Source organism: Lutjanus erythropterus, chromosome 11 (genome assembly GCF_056507025.1).
Source record: "Lutjanus erythropterus isolate fLutEry1 chromosome 11, fLutEry1.hap2, whole genome shotgun sequence".
Lineage (NCBI taxonomy): Eukaryota > Metazoa > Chordata > Actinopteri > Lutjaniformes > Lutjanidae > Lutjanus > Lutjanus erythropterus.
The window spans coordinates 21,737,289-21,752,266 of NC_139327.1; the positions used below are offsets into that span (position 1 = coordinate 21,737,289).

Genomic DNA, 14,978 nt, shown 5'->3' on the forward strand with positions numbered 1-14,978 from the left:
TTTTTTGTTGTCTCTTTTTATTTCTTATTTTTCTCATCTGCTTGCTAGCTCACTGTCATTGCACAACTGCAAAAATGGCACACACACGGACACATACACACACACACACAAACAAACACAGACACAGTCTGTCTCAATCGATCAATAATTGCTGGGTTTAGTCAGTAAAAACTTTGTGAGTTAAACAAATCAAAAGCTCCCCAGACATTATTTTGGCTCGAAAGGAAACAAGGGGATGCAGGCATTTAATCCATAAGCAGATTCAGCCCATTACATGACAGTTTTACAGTATTGTATGCCGACTTTTATTTTCCAGAAGAAATAAACGTTGTTGATCACTATTAAACATCTCCTGAGAGCCACCAAACACAGTGAAATGGGAACATTTGTCACAGCCCCAATCTATTTTATACACAAATACAAATTCATAGAAAAAAGGCACTGATACAAGCACTGAAATATGATTTTTGTTTTTTTGTTTTTGAAAAAGAATACATCTGCCTGCTGCAGCATTATCACACTCAACAAAAATATAAATGCAAAACATTTTTGTTTTGTTTCCCCATTTTTCATGAGTTGAAGTTAAAGTTCTCAGAGTTCTTCTATGTGTACAAAAAGTTTGTTTTCTCAAACTTTATTCACAAATATGTGAATATCCCTGTTAATGACCACTTTCCCTTGTCAAGATAATCAATCCACCTGACAGGTTTGGTATATAGAGATGTTGATTAAACAGCATGATTATTGCACAGGTGTGCCATGGACTGATCACAGTATCAGGTGACTCTAAAAATACAGTTTGATCTTGAAAAAGACATTTATTAGGGACTGAACAATGGCTATTTCACTTGGGCTACAGATATCATTTTTTCCCAGGAGAGTAAATTCTTGGCTCGCCCTCCTCTGCCTCTGATTGGCTTACCCTGATATTCTTACCCTAAGCCTAACCAATCACTCCCCATGCCTAAAACTAGAGATAGAACTGATCTGATCCAATATTGATATTGGGACCTGATATTGACATAACACATTCATCGAGTATCAGACTTGCAACATCAGTCCGCATTCTGATCTAATTCCATAACACCACACATTTGCCATGTGTTTTCTGTTTGTATACATCACGCTTAACAGTGAAAATTGAGAGCTGAACAGCGCTTCTCACTTCTACTCCTCACTTGCATGTGACAAAAGAGAAATGCGTTCCAAAATTACAATGCTACGATACAGCAGGTGTGAAGAAGTGCACTAGCCAGCTCACTCGTGTTGTAAAAATAAACCAGCACAAAAATAACAATCACCAACATAAACCACCAAGTTCTGGACAAGCACTGACAAACAGTAACATTTGCATTTCAGAACATAAAACAGCAAAGATAAACTTTCAGAGATGCATCATGGAAGACTATGCAAAGGGCTATTTCTCAGCCTACAAACTAGACATGTGAATCCTACAGCGCCCCAATAACAGTTGAAGGATGCCATTATACAAGTTATATTACACAAGCTACACAAGCCCAAGACTGAAGTTCAGTTTCAGTTAATACTACTGCTACTACTACGACTATTACTACTACTATTATTACTACTACTACTACTACTCTCACTAATAATAGTAATAATAATAATCATAATAATATCAATAACAAACATAATAAACAGAAAAAAAGGACACTGGTTTTGGTATAATATAGCTATCCAAATTCAGACATTGTAATTGGATAGGAACTGAAAAAATGAAAAGTGGACATCTCTACCTAAAACTAACCAACCCAACCAACAAAGGCAAAACAAAATTTGGTTTCAGTTTCTGCTGGGGCCATGTCTTTGTTACTGGTCAAGGCTGTGACTCCGCCTTCTAGAAGTTAACCAGTGTTGAACTCAACACGAATAATGGATGCAAACATGTAGCCACACCCCTTAATTCACATGTGTGTCCAGACCTTTACCCTCAGATTCCTCCCCTAACCCTAACCAATCACTTCTCATGCCTAAACCTAACCAACCCAACCAATGAAGGCAACAAGCACTAGCCAATGAGAGGCAGAGTAGTGCGGGTCATGACTTTGCCATCCTGAAAAAAAACAAAAAAACAAAAAAGGTCTTTTTGGCCCTGTGTGAAATAGCTATAGATCAGTAACTAATAAATTTATTTTTTCATGATAAAACTGTCCTTTTATTGTGACCAGTCCAAGGCACATCTGTGCAGTAATCATGCTGTTAAATTAGCATATTAATATGCCACACCTGTCAGATGGATGGATTATCTTGGCAAAAGAGAACTGCCCACTAAAATATTTTATCAAATTTGTGAACACAATTGAGAGCAGTAAACCTTTTGTCTGCACAGAAGAGGTGATGTAACTCTATGCAGGATTGCAGAGATACTACATGTATGTGCAAATAAAGACATCATGCACATACATGTGCACATGCATGAATAACAACATACCTACAGTATACATATATTGTGACATTATTTCTGTGTGGATTGTTATGTGGAATAGCGACACTGAGTGTGCTTGAATGGTGATAATGTGTTTGTTTCAGTGTAATGAAGCGTTTCAGTGAAGTAGGATTATTTTGGATGTTCAACACTCAATGGACAGACTAATGGTGCACACACACACTCACACTCACACTCTCGTGCTTGCGCATATCACAGTGTCACCTTGAGCTTGCTACGCAGGCTAACTTCAATTAAGCAAATTAGGAGTAAATCTAGAGCAGCGGTCACAAGCTGCAGGAAAGAGAGACTGGAGGGGGGAGGTGGGGCTTGTTCAGCAGAACACAGCACGAGTAACAACTCGGATAAAAATCAATGATCTACAGCTCGCAGCACATCTGCAGTTGGCGAATCCTCCATCTTAATTGGACATGAGAAAAAAATAAATTAAAAATCCTCACCCATGCCCACACACAAAATGTATATGGTCCAGAGGCCTGTTTCAAATCATTAGGCTTCTCCACTTTCCTATAAAATACTGCCAATTTATAGCCTACTTTTTAGTCATGTAAGGGGAATAGCTCAGACACACTTTCTAACTGGGGCAACAGTAAAAATACAAACTTTAGACGTCAAAATTCATACTTTTTGTTCATTGTTGAAGATAAATATTGACTCTAACATGTACAATTGATTTGTTAATATTGTGCTACAACAAAACCAATACAATCCACCAGTGGATTGTGAAAAAAGGTCACCCAGCCACCAGAACTCCATGGTGGCACTCAGCAAACATGCATGCTTTTATAAGAAGCAGCACTCCATCTAACACCCTGTGTCAACACTTATCTGTTCTGTTTTCACCCCCAAAGGACGCAGGCTTCACTCACACACCCAGAGACAAACAGACAGCACTGTAAGCTGTCACAGCACATTTACACACTTTGCACTCATTCAAAGTTTTGCTTCAATACATTTTGGGAATTGTTGCGGTACCTCAAACCCATCAAACTGACACTTCCAGAGTGAACTTGAAAAATGCATTACTTTGAACCACCCCAAACCCAGTTCTGAAAAACAATTTGAAACTTGAAGGGTTTTTTTTTGCCGGCAGTTCAGGTCACAGTGTGGCTGACAGCTGCTTCATGAAAGCAAATCAATCAGCTGGGTTTTGTTTATTCATCTATCCAATGAAAACACTCTGGTACATGGAAAGTTTTTCAGTGGGTAAACAGTGTGGTGTGATTCGCCCTGTCTTTATTCATACTGAATGCATCTCTCAGTCATGCATTTTTCGTTACCAAACTAAACTCAACAATGTCAGTCATAATATTGTGAAACTTTTAGTAATGATGAACTACTAGTAATGATGATGATGTAAATTTTGTGCATCATCAATAACCAACTAATCATTAATAAATTAACAATATACAAAATGCACATCTTTTTCTCAGTTTAAGCTTTATGTAAACAAGTCTAGCAGCACACTAGTAATATAAAACATTAATTCATGAAGCACAAACAATTTAACCAAGCAAAATTATAAAACAATGGCAGGTGTGATTTGCACCTTTGTTGCAATACCCAGTGAGGCTATATACACCCAGGTTTAAATAGCCACAATGGCTATTCCACCAGGGTGGAAATAGCCTAGCATGGCAGAAGCAAACCCCCATATGTCTGTAGCCAACAGTGCATCAGCCCATTCATGCACTGCAGCCTCTTATAAACACTGAATTTGTCTGTTAACAGGTCGTAGGGAGCACTACTGCATATGTGAAAAAAGGGTGCAAGTGAGCTTACCAGACCTCCATAGCCACCTCATCTTTATAGCTAAAATAAGGGGGTTAGGTGTGAGTGGCCAATTAGCTGCCACGTGCCTGTTCCTATCAAACAGACACTCAAGAAAAATAATAAAAGAATACAGCTCTTGCTGCTCAGCCTGTCCTTATTCAACAAATGGTTCAAAACACGTATGATGATACTGGGATTACAATTCAAAACACTATGATATTTTGCTATATTGTAAGCAGGGTGATATATTCCTTTTTTTTTTAATCCAAACTGTCATAGTATAAAGAGCATAACACCATATTAGAGCCTGACTATATATTGGTTGATCGATATTATCAGCCTGATACTGTTCTATCACAGCTACATTGGTCTGTATTGGTAGCAGCATATTTGTGGTCTGATACTTTTTTTAATGCAACATAATGCAGATTGATTTTATTTGTTAGTTTTATGGCCAGCATTCTGTGTATAGTTCATCCTTATTCTTAATTTAGGATAAACATTTATTTTGCTCTGTTTGTGATTTTAAAAAATATGTGTTCATGTATATATTCTATAAACATCAGCCCCAGAAATCTCATAGGGGTTCTGAGTGAAACCTTCATAGATGGTCCTAGGTATAACCCTTTATGTTGGGTTCTATGTAGAACTCTTGGAAAGTGTTCCAAGTGGAACCTTTATAAAAGGTTCTACCAGTACCCAAAAAGGGTTCTCCTACGGGGACAAGTTGAAGACCCCTTACTGGTCCTAGTTAGTATCTTCATCTCTAAGTGTGTATAAATAAGTGTAAGAGTGTGGTATATCCTCAAAAAAGTCCACAATTTTCACATGTGATTTATTGGGATTCAATAAGCCGACAGAAGCCAACTTGATGTGTGACCTCTTGAGAGAAAAGATTACATGAAACATTAAAAACCAATTGCTCAGAATTGAAGTGAAAGTTCATTTATCACAGTGGGAACAAGACACTCATCAATATGAGTTCTCTGGTATGGAATTAATGAGAAACAGATAACAAAATAATGTGGGTCTCTGACAGAGACAGACAGCAGGGCTCAGATGGCCCAAAACTCTCCCCTGTGACACATGCACACTCTTACACACAGAGCAAATTATTTTTATACAGCTCTTATGAGTGTGTGTTACGGTTCACATCGAGACGTGAACACATGTGGACGCCACAGAGCGAAATCATCTTCATCAACACATTGCAACAGAGCTGCCCTCTAACACACTGCTGTAACCAATTAATCAATTGATTAAATCGCCACACAAATCCTCCTCTCCCTCACACACACAACACACACACACACACACAAATCATGCATACAGATGGATGTGCGAACAGTACTTGTAATCAACTCAGCTTGACTTTGCAACTGCACTAATGACATAGCTGTAACTGATTAGTACAGCTGAGACATGTATGACCTGAATCATGTTTTACTCTCATAGGGTCAAGAGTACGTGTGAAAAATTTACATGTTAATCAGAGTGTGAGCACCAATACGTCTCTGTTGGGATCAATATTAGCCTTTTCACCCTTGTTCAGTCCAATCCACTTCCCTACATGCTGTCAATATTAAATAATCATGATACTGTAATGCACAGAAGTATACTCATGTTAAAAAGGAAGAGAGGAAGAGAAATGGAAATATTCACTACAAACAGAGTGAACATGCAGTAGCAGCAGCAGCAGCACACCATTAGGGAATTCTTCTTGCCATAAGCTTTATACTGACATGCTGCATGCTACTGTACATATAGGCCATCTGTATTTGATCATTACATTGACATTTCTTTGAATCAGAATACAGGTCCCTGCAACAGCTGAGACTTGCCTTTCATTGTTTACTGAAACACTCATAACTTAATCTAGGGCAGAGACAGAATAGACTTCACAATTTTCTTTTTTTTGTGATTTGAATAAAACATTTCACTTCAATAATTCTTTAATGGAAGCTTCAAGCAAAGCTTGTTCCGAGAATGAATGGGGGCCTCCCTAGACTTCAAACTTGGCAGCTCAAACTAAAACACATTTGAACGTTTTTGTCTTATGTTTGTATTCTATACAGATATAAATCTAGGTTGTCTAATTTTCAAAAGTGGACATTTTGTCAATAAATCATAAATACTTGAATAATGCAAGATTTTTTTTAGGATCTTTGTGTAGTCAACAAGACTGAGAAAAGTTTGGGATCAAGACAGGCTCTGACAGGGATCCTGCCTGAGTTTCAAAGATTTCAAATTCTGAAATTATGTTGAGGGGTAATGTTGTGAGATGATATTCAGTTCACAGGCTGCAGTCATCTTTTGTGAGGCTGATAAAAAGATGCATCAGGAATTCAGGTGTGTGTATGTCTAACTTTACAAACACATAAAATTCACAGATGTGTAGAAAAGATTTGTGGTTCTAGAAACATTTTGATCATATCTAAATAAAATATGTGTACAAATGTAAGAGTATGGCTACAAAGAAGTCTAAAGACTAGAAGACTTTGTTGAATATGTGGCCACGGATTTAAAGAAATTATGTGTGAAATTGAAACTCAATGTTCCAGTATTGTGTCTAAATTTTTAAGAGGACCCCCATGATTTTACACATCAAAGTCTGTTAACAGGTCATAGGGAGTCCTACTGCATATGTGAAAAAAGATGCAAGTGAGCTTACCAGACCTCCATATCCACCTCATCTTTGTTTGACGTTAGCAACTGAAGGCTACTTTAGTCATTACTGACTGAGAACAGTTAGAAGAAAGGCTGAATGGAAACACCATATGTTGTTTTGTTACTTATCTATGTAACACCATGGATGTATTAAGGAGATCTGGATGCAGCAAAGGAGGCAGGCCTCCTGCTCATTGGCTCATGAAGCCAACTTCTGTATTAATCTTCAGCTTCCACACTGAAGCTGCAGCTGGAGCAAGCACAGTAGAGACTTATTTTGGGTGAGCACCTTAATCAAAATTCCAGATGTTACTGGACTGAACGGATCAAGTCTTCACATTGAAATGAATCATTACATGTGGGTTGTAACACTAAAAAAATGTATTCATCATTCTACAGCCACTTCTTACACATTGTAAGCTACTGGGAAAAAAGTCTTTGTTGTCCGCAGAGCACCATGTGAAGTTGTCATTACATGGTTTGGCCACTATGTCAAATTGGCTTCAAACCCTGGCGCACTGTCTGAAGGCTTGTGTAAACACACCCGAACCGCAAATCTCCCAAATCAAACTGTCAGTGGTTGAGTTGAGTCACTAAGACAGTCCCATATTCCCCTGAGACTTTAAAACAACCTGCACAGTCTCATCTCCTCAGTCTTTTTGCACTTAACCTTGGCTTAACCTAATCACATCACAACGCTTGTTAGCGATTAAATTGTCTGACAGGAGGTGAGCTCACTTCCAGCCCAGGATGCTATCAAAGCTTGTTTCTGTGCTGTGCTTGTTTAGCTTTCTAACTAGCCACACTCCCTGCCACTTAGCTCCATTAACAGTACATTTCAGATTGGTCTCATGAAGGGATGTTAATGATTTATCATTAATCATCAATTAATTGCCATCAAGAATTTAACCAATTAAAAACCTATTAACCGCTAATTAATCAATGAGAAGAAAATGAGGGCAAAAAACAAGAAATTAAATGAAGTAAAACAATTAATCAATTAGCTTTATCAGTTAAATAAAACACACAAAATTCGCAACTCTAGTCTCAAGTCGAGGACGCAATACCCATACTTATTTTTACTGTACCTTGTTTTCCTCCCTCAGGGAACATTGGTTATATTCATAACCGCCAGATGTGCTTTCAGCCCCTTGAGTTTTTCTTTTTTATGTGGGAAAACTCTATTAAATCAAATATTAATCATAGCAGAGTGTTTTTACATACTTTTAAAACGTGTCCAGAGGGAAACTTCAAGCTGTCCATCAAGAGACAATGTTATGGGAGTGCAATGCTAAAATGGTAGACTACTCTTTAAAAATACACTCACAATTTCTGATTTCATATATAGCCTGATCCAACCATACAAAAATAAATCTAACTGCTGATTATTATGTAAATCAGAAGGTGAGTTTGACCATCCACAGAAACAGATGTGTATTTTTGCATGTACACATTAAAATAAAACTGGTCAGGGCAGGAACAAGGTGCAGTTTTATCCTTTTTGTGCTAACATTTTTTACACACTCACAGAGTTTAATTTCTGATGCAGTATTTTCCCACAGGCTCAAAAGAGGTAATATACAGCCACAGGCTGTCTGAGCATTAATTCACAAGCTCAGACTCTTTAAGACCCCGTCTTGATCCCACAGTAGAGGGCTTATGGTGAACCCATAGGGTAGCTGGCTGAATAAAAACCTAATTCCAAATCCAAGTCCTGAAACCTTTTGCCAACTTCAGCTTTCATTTTCCTTTTAGACATTTCAGACCATCTGAGAAAAGCATGTCTCTATTCATGTTGCTATATATCACAGAATGCAAAGAAATAAACTATTTGGCCTTCCTTCAGGGAGCAAAAAAGTAATGGAAAAGAAAATTGCTTTGACTTTGACTGTAAATTCCTTCATGATTAGAAGATATTCACCCACACACTGGTTTAATAAAAAACTAACCACACTAATTTCCTCAAGTACATTGCAAAGTGCTTTCGCCCCTACAGAAGACTAGAAGCAATATTCGGTTAAGAGCGCAGTGAAGATTGTCTGGGCGGCTCATCAGTGTCCTAGATGTTCGACTGTGTGGGCACAAAAGTCTTTTTAATTTGTTGTGTGGGAACCAAAGCCTTTTATTGAATGAATGTGGAGTGGGAGGTGTATGATGAAAGAAAATTTCAGTCATTTCAGAGGCATATAAACACATAAACACAAAACACAATGACGGTGTAATTATTTGTCGTTTATAAGGATATTTTACTAATGATGCCATTAGTCTGTCACATTCACACCCCCTTGGAATTATAAGGTTGTATCTGACATTTTTGTAAAATTTTAATTATTCACATATTCTTATTCTGTGACCACTTGCTAATATTATGCGAGGTTTTTTTTAAGTTATACACAATTTTGGACTTTATTTAGAAAACAAAATGGTTCTACCTGCAAAGTCAAACTCTGACTTGGTTTTACAAGGTTCTGTCTGTGTGAGCCAATCAGGTTCCGATCAGGTTCTGCTTCTTTGTCATGTAGCAGAGACAGTGTTGTTAACTTTGTGACTTTTCAGAACCCCTTAGTGATTTAATTTCTAAAAACTGACTAGTGACAAATTTAGCAATTTATTTAGACCATCAGGGAAAAGAAGAGAAATATTTTCAAACATACAATGTTGTAATTCATTCATTCCTCTGTCCCTCTCTGGAGACACAACAGTGTGTCTCCAAGTTCAGTTTCATAGTTAACACTCAGCTTGTTCTGAAATAAATAATACATTTTTTTCCTAAAAAAAAAAATAGTACACATAAACTAGATACTGGTCCAGTTATAGTCGAATAAATAAATACACAGTGTTGGATAATATACATATATATTGTATGTACTATCTATAATACACAATATATAATATCTTATCTGATATATAAATATCAAGAAGTTTGTTTGAGCTCCTCTCTCATGCTTTCTCTCAGGATTAGGGTGCTCCTGTTGCATGGAAATCCTTAAATAGTTCATTTGATCTTTTCCCTCCCTTTGTAGATTTTTTTCATCTTTTAACTTCAAATAAATTATGTCCATGTAGTCATTATTTGGCTTAAGATGTCTCTATCTATGTTTTATATGGCTTAATGTGATCTCTCCATTGCTGCCTGCAACTGACACAACCACAAAGTGCTCTGCAAATGTAGTGTGACGACTTTATCAATATGCACTTGAGCATATGGCGTCATCTGGTGACTTCCAGCTACTTTTGGGGCTAGTGCTAGCTACTTTCATTGGAAAACAGTTTGCAATATCGAGCAGAGAGGACATAAGAAAACACCATGTAATGCAATGTTTATAAAAAGCTAGGTTAGTCTTTTTAATCTTTTTAGATCTTGCCGAGGAGTTTATTTTCATTGTTAGCTAGCTATCACATTAGCCAACACTAGCTTCCTAATGTTAGTCTACAGGAGTTGCTAACATGAAGGGACAAACACTAAAGGATAGGTTCAGGTTTTGCCTCTGACGTGAATAAAGATTATACTGTACACTTGAAAAAATCTTGACCCTTTAGTACTTGCCTCTTAATGTTAGCATTAGCTTCCACAGGGTGGGAAATTAGTGCCAGCTACCAGCCAAAAAAATATGGTGAAATATGAAAGCAGCTGGCAGATTTCAGACACTAAACAACAATATATTACTGAGTGACTGGTGAACATTTATCTGGTAGATGTTCACGTTTTCAAAGAAATTCCTTTGCAGCTAGACTGACATAAGGAAGCTAGCATTAGCTGGCTAGCATGGTAGTTAGCAATGAAAATAAACTTGTTAGCATGATCTAACATAACTCAAAAGACTGAACCTGGCATTTGTACTACTGTCCTTCATACGAATACTTTTAAATTCATAACTCAACTGTTAACTGAACAGTTGAGTTACAAAACTTTACTGAAACACTGGTCTTGTTGCAGTTCTTTAAGACATCTTAAAGTATCTTATATTCGATAAATATTAAGCCTTAGGGTTAATTAAATGGTCTTAATTTGACTAATTCATTTCATCCATCTTTGTTTTTTCCTTTCTCTTTCCACCCAAAATAAGACATAAATACAGAACTTCCGAGTAAACTGTTTGTGTTCCTTGAAAATCACTGCTTTTTTTCATGTTTTGTAGATAGAGTTCTGAGAGACTGGAGGCTCTATCTGCATTTGACCCGTTCCAAAAAAAAACAACACAAAAAAATGGGATAGGATTTTGATATTGTACATTTAGAATACCTTTAGGGTGTTATTTTCATGTATGAAAAGAGACTTGTTCCCCATATTATTTTTGCTGTTTGGGATAAAAATGAATGCATCTCAAACCCACTCAGAATGCAAATAGAACCTTATAATTCCAGGTGATGTGATACTGGCACTCGCCAAGGAATACTAATTATTTAAAATACTGTGTCTTTCATGAGGCTCACCAGTTTTTGGGTTGATAGAGAAGAAATTCTGCGGGTTGCCGGCAGTGATGCGATAACTCAGACGACTGGGTGTGGCAGTGAGGTCAGGGTCCTGCGCCTGGATGCGGATGACTGACACATCCTTTGGGGAGTTCTCCATGACGACCGGGTGGTAGATAGGATCCGAGGTGAGGGGAGCATTATCATTGACATCTTCCACCTGAGAGAGAAAGGGGGAGAATAAAGAGGAAGAGGGAGAAGGCAGGGATAAGCAGCGTTTGTACCTATCTTAACATTTTATCCTAGTTGGATCTAAATTGGCAATAGATATGGTGATAAAACCTAAATCAGCATGTATGGTAATACTATGAGGGAAACCTAGATTTTAGTATCTTTGTTAATCAACAACTCATGAAGTACAGCATGGACTGGCTTGATCCGTTATCAATCACAAAATGGAAATTTATTCACCAGAAAATGTCATAGATGTCACACTTTAAATGCACTGCAAATTAATTTCCCCTTCTTACAGCATAGATCTAGAATATTTATGGCAAACAGAGCTTTGATTGAGTGTTTGCTGCGAGGCACAGCGAGCCAAGATGGTTCAGCCACTGAATGAGGAGCACCTGTGCCTGATTAATCTCCCGGTTTTTGTCTGTGATGAAGAGGCTGGGAGTAAAGCAGCCGGTAGCACCACCACACCTGAATATCCCCGAGCCAGAAAAAGGCTGTTTGTTTTTTTTTTACACACTGCTGAACTCTCCCCCAAAGGGTGAGCATTGTTGGAGCGGTGGTGTTTGTATTCGAGTGTTTAGACAGTGGATTACTTAGTGCCAAATAAAATAGAAGCTGAAGCAGAGAATTCCCCCCAGTGTGTATCTCATGCTTACAGACTGAGCATTACTAAAGTTATCCAGTGCACTGAGCACCATCAGCATTTTAGAGAGTGACACACTGATTGTTTAGCTTCATACTGTTACTATCCATGCAACACTGACCACTCAAAACTCGCCTGCAGTTTCATTTTTGCAGGCTGTGAGAATTTACCATTGATTAATACATTAGGCAAAGTAGCTAATTTGTTAGCGTCCATACAATGACGTATTTTTTGGTGTAGAAAGATCAGAATTTATATGTTTGAAAACAGCATAACATCAGGAGTTCTAGGCATATATGCCAAAAAATGGTATATATAACTAAATCTTTTGTGATGAAATTGTGGTTGCAAATGGTGGATATTCATGTGATATTAAAGAGATTAAAGAGATGCTCCAAGTTTGAAGAAGCTGATAGGCAGCTTATGAACTACTGTGGACAGGGTCAGCAACCAAAGGTATTTTAACCTAATAAAATGCCCCCTCCCAAAAAACAAAAAAACAAAAAAATCAATATCATTCTCAGTGTATTCTATATTTAGATTATTTAAAAAAATATACCTTTTATTGCTGGCCTCATCCACAGCAGTACACTGCTTAGCTTCCATGCTGGTACTCCTCTCTGCTTTCCCTGCTGACCCACATCTTCTGTAGCTAATACTCTGACTATTGATAAGTACCTCATACAACCCCGCTTCAAATGATCTGAACTCACTGTGTGAGGAAAGAATACTCCACCCCAACTATCTTCCAAATATCAAACAACCTCCCACCCTGTAGACTTGAAAGACGCCTTTGCAAAGTTACGCTCCTTTGCTGAGTGTGACGGCTGAGAAGCTGTTGTACAAACCTTTCGGTGTGACGTGGTATACAAAGGCAGAGTAGTTGTTTTCCATCTAGCTACTAGTGCATTTTGGGCCCATTGCTGCTGATAAATTTGGGAGGAATTCACTGTCTGTAATTTAGTGAGTCACAAAATATATCTAAATATATTGAGCATGATGTTGCTGTATTTTTGTGCCAAATTACGGCTCCATTATTAAGACTGTGAACACTGAGAGACATGGATTTATATAGCATATATATTGTCTTTTCCTTTGGTTGTTTTTAATCCTTGTATTCAGTCATTGTTCTTAATTGTTAATTTTAGTCATTATTGTCTGAATTACTATTTATAATGGCTGTCTATGGTTTTATACTGTTAATATCTATCCCTCTAAGTGTGTTGTATCTTGTGTTTTAGCCTATTCCTTAAAAGAATAAACAGGGACAAGTAATGCAAATTAGCTTTGGCTAGAAATCCTATATACCAGAAGTTTTCAAAGTAGGAGGCGGGCCTCCCTAGGGGGGCTCCAAATAGTTTCAGGGGAGGCTCAGTGAATGTGAGTGAAAAAAAATATTACATTAGTTATAACATTAGTTATCAAAAGGAGATCACACAGAATAGCCTAATGCGTGTGATTTGGTAAAATAGATAGTTCAGAGATATCTCACTTTTGTGGAATTTAATATTTTTTTCCACTTTCCCAGGGTCAGACACTGATAAATGCCTTTCGACAGACCTTTTTATGTATTTGGTGTAGTTTGAAGTTGTGAAATAGCTCTGTGAGGCTATATTCGCTGAAATGTTGAGTGTCTAGTAGATCAAATAATGTAATCATGATCCACAGACACCTAGTGACCAAAACTAAGCAAATAAACTAAGTGGAGGCGCCTTTTCCAGGATTGGTCTGAGCAGAAGCCCACAGTCTCAGACTTTGAAAACTCCTGTTATACACACACTGCATCACTCACATTTTTATGCCTCCACACTGACAATATTTGGGATGTCTATACACATGCCTATACATATTCATCAAATCTGGCATAAATCTTCACTTGGGCACAAGGATGTGAAGTGATTAGATTTTGGAGGTTAAAGGTCAAAGGTCAAGGTCAGTGTGACCTCAAGTCTATTCCACTCTTGTGAATGCAGTATCTCTGGGGTGGGATTTCTTAAAATTTGACACGAATGTCACCTTGGACTCAGTGACGAACTGATTATAACTTGGAGGTCAAAGGTCAAAGTCACTGGGACTTCACAAAACATGTTTTTGGCCATAATTCACTAGACTCAGACATGTTAATAGGTGATAACTTCCATTTTGGCAAAAAATACACTTACTACATTTCATTACATTCCTTTAAAATCTTCACTACACATATTATGAGTCTGCACAGACATGGATGTAAACCATAATATAAAATAGATAAAAATGAAAACAACCCCAAAGTGAAGTACTAGTCTGGGCAGTCGATGTTCATTTCCTCTTGTGCATGCTTAGTATAATATGAGTATTGGGGGCAGAGTGTGGGTACCTGAATGAAGACTTCAATAGAAGCTGACAGCGGTGTAACCCCTCTGTCTGTGGCATAAACTGTCAGCCAATAGGAGTCTTTGCTCTCACAGTCGAGGATGCCAGCGGTGTAAATCACCCCTGTCGAAGCAGAAAGAACGATTAATGCAGTTGATGCTTGAGATCGAGAATACATCTATCAGGTGTGTGCGCAGGTGTGTGTGAGTGTGTGTGAGGGGGCAGTTAAGGTGCCATCAGCGTAATACATCCCTAAAAGATCTCATGGGAAAAAGACTTTGAATACCAAATTTCCAGAGGCAAAGACACAAATTCAGAGTAAACTTTGTGTCCTGGCTTCAGTGACATTCACAGGCATTAGCGGTGCCGCTGTAGTCACCTTCAATGTTTCAGCTTCTCTACAGCTAATCACAGCTGACCAAACTG

The 14,978-nt window shown here is 37.8% G+C and overlaps 1 protein-coding gene across 1 annotated transcript in view; it reads right to left on the reverse strand.

Moving 5' to 3' along the window:
- Window positions 1–14,978, reverse strand: part of fat3b (FAT atypical cadherin 3b) — a 116,007-nt gene that overhangs the window by 84,520 nt on the left and 16,509 nt on the right. Inside the window, exons 5-6 of the mRNA XM_084730630.1 lie at window positions 14,557–14,675; window positions 11,342–11,540 (exon numbers count right to left, since the gene is read on the reverse strand). Coding sequence (XP_084586756.1) covers window positions 11,342–11,540; window positions 14,557–14,675 — 318 coding nt within the window. The remainder of the gene's footprint in view (window positions 1–11,341; window positions 11,541–14,556; window positions 14,676–14,978) is intronic.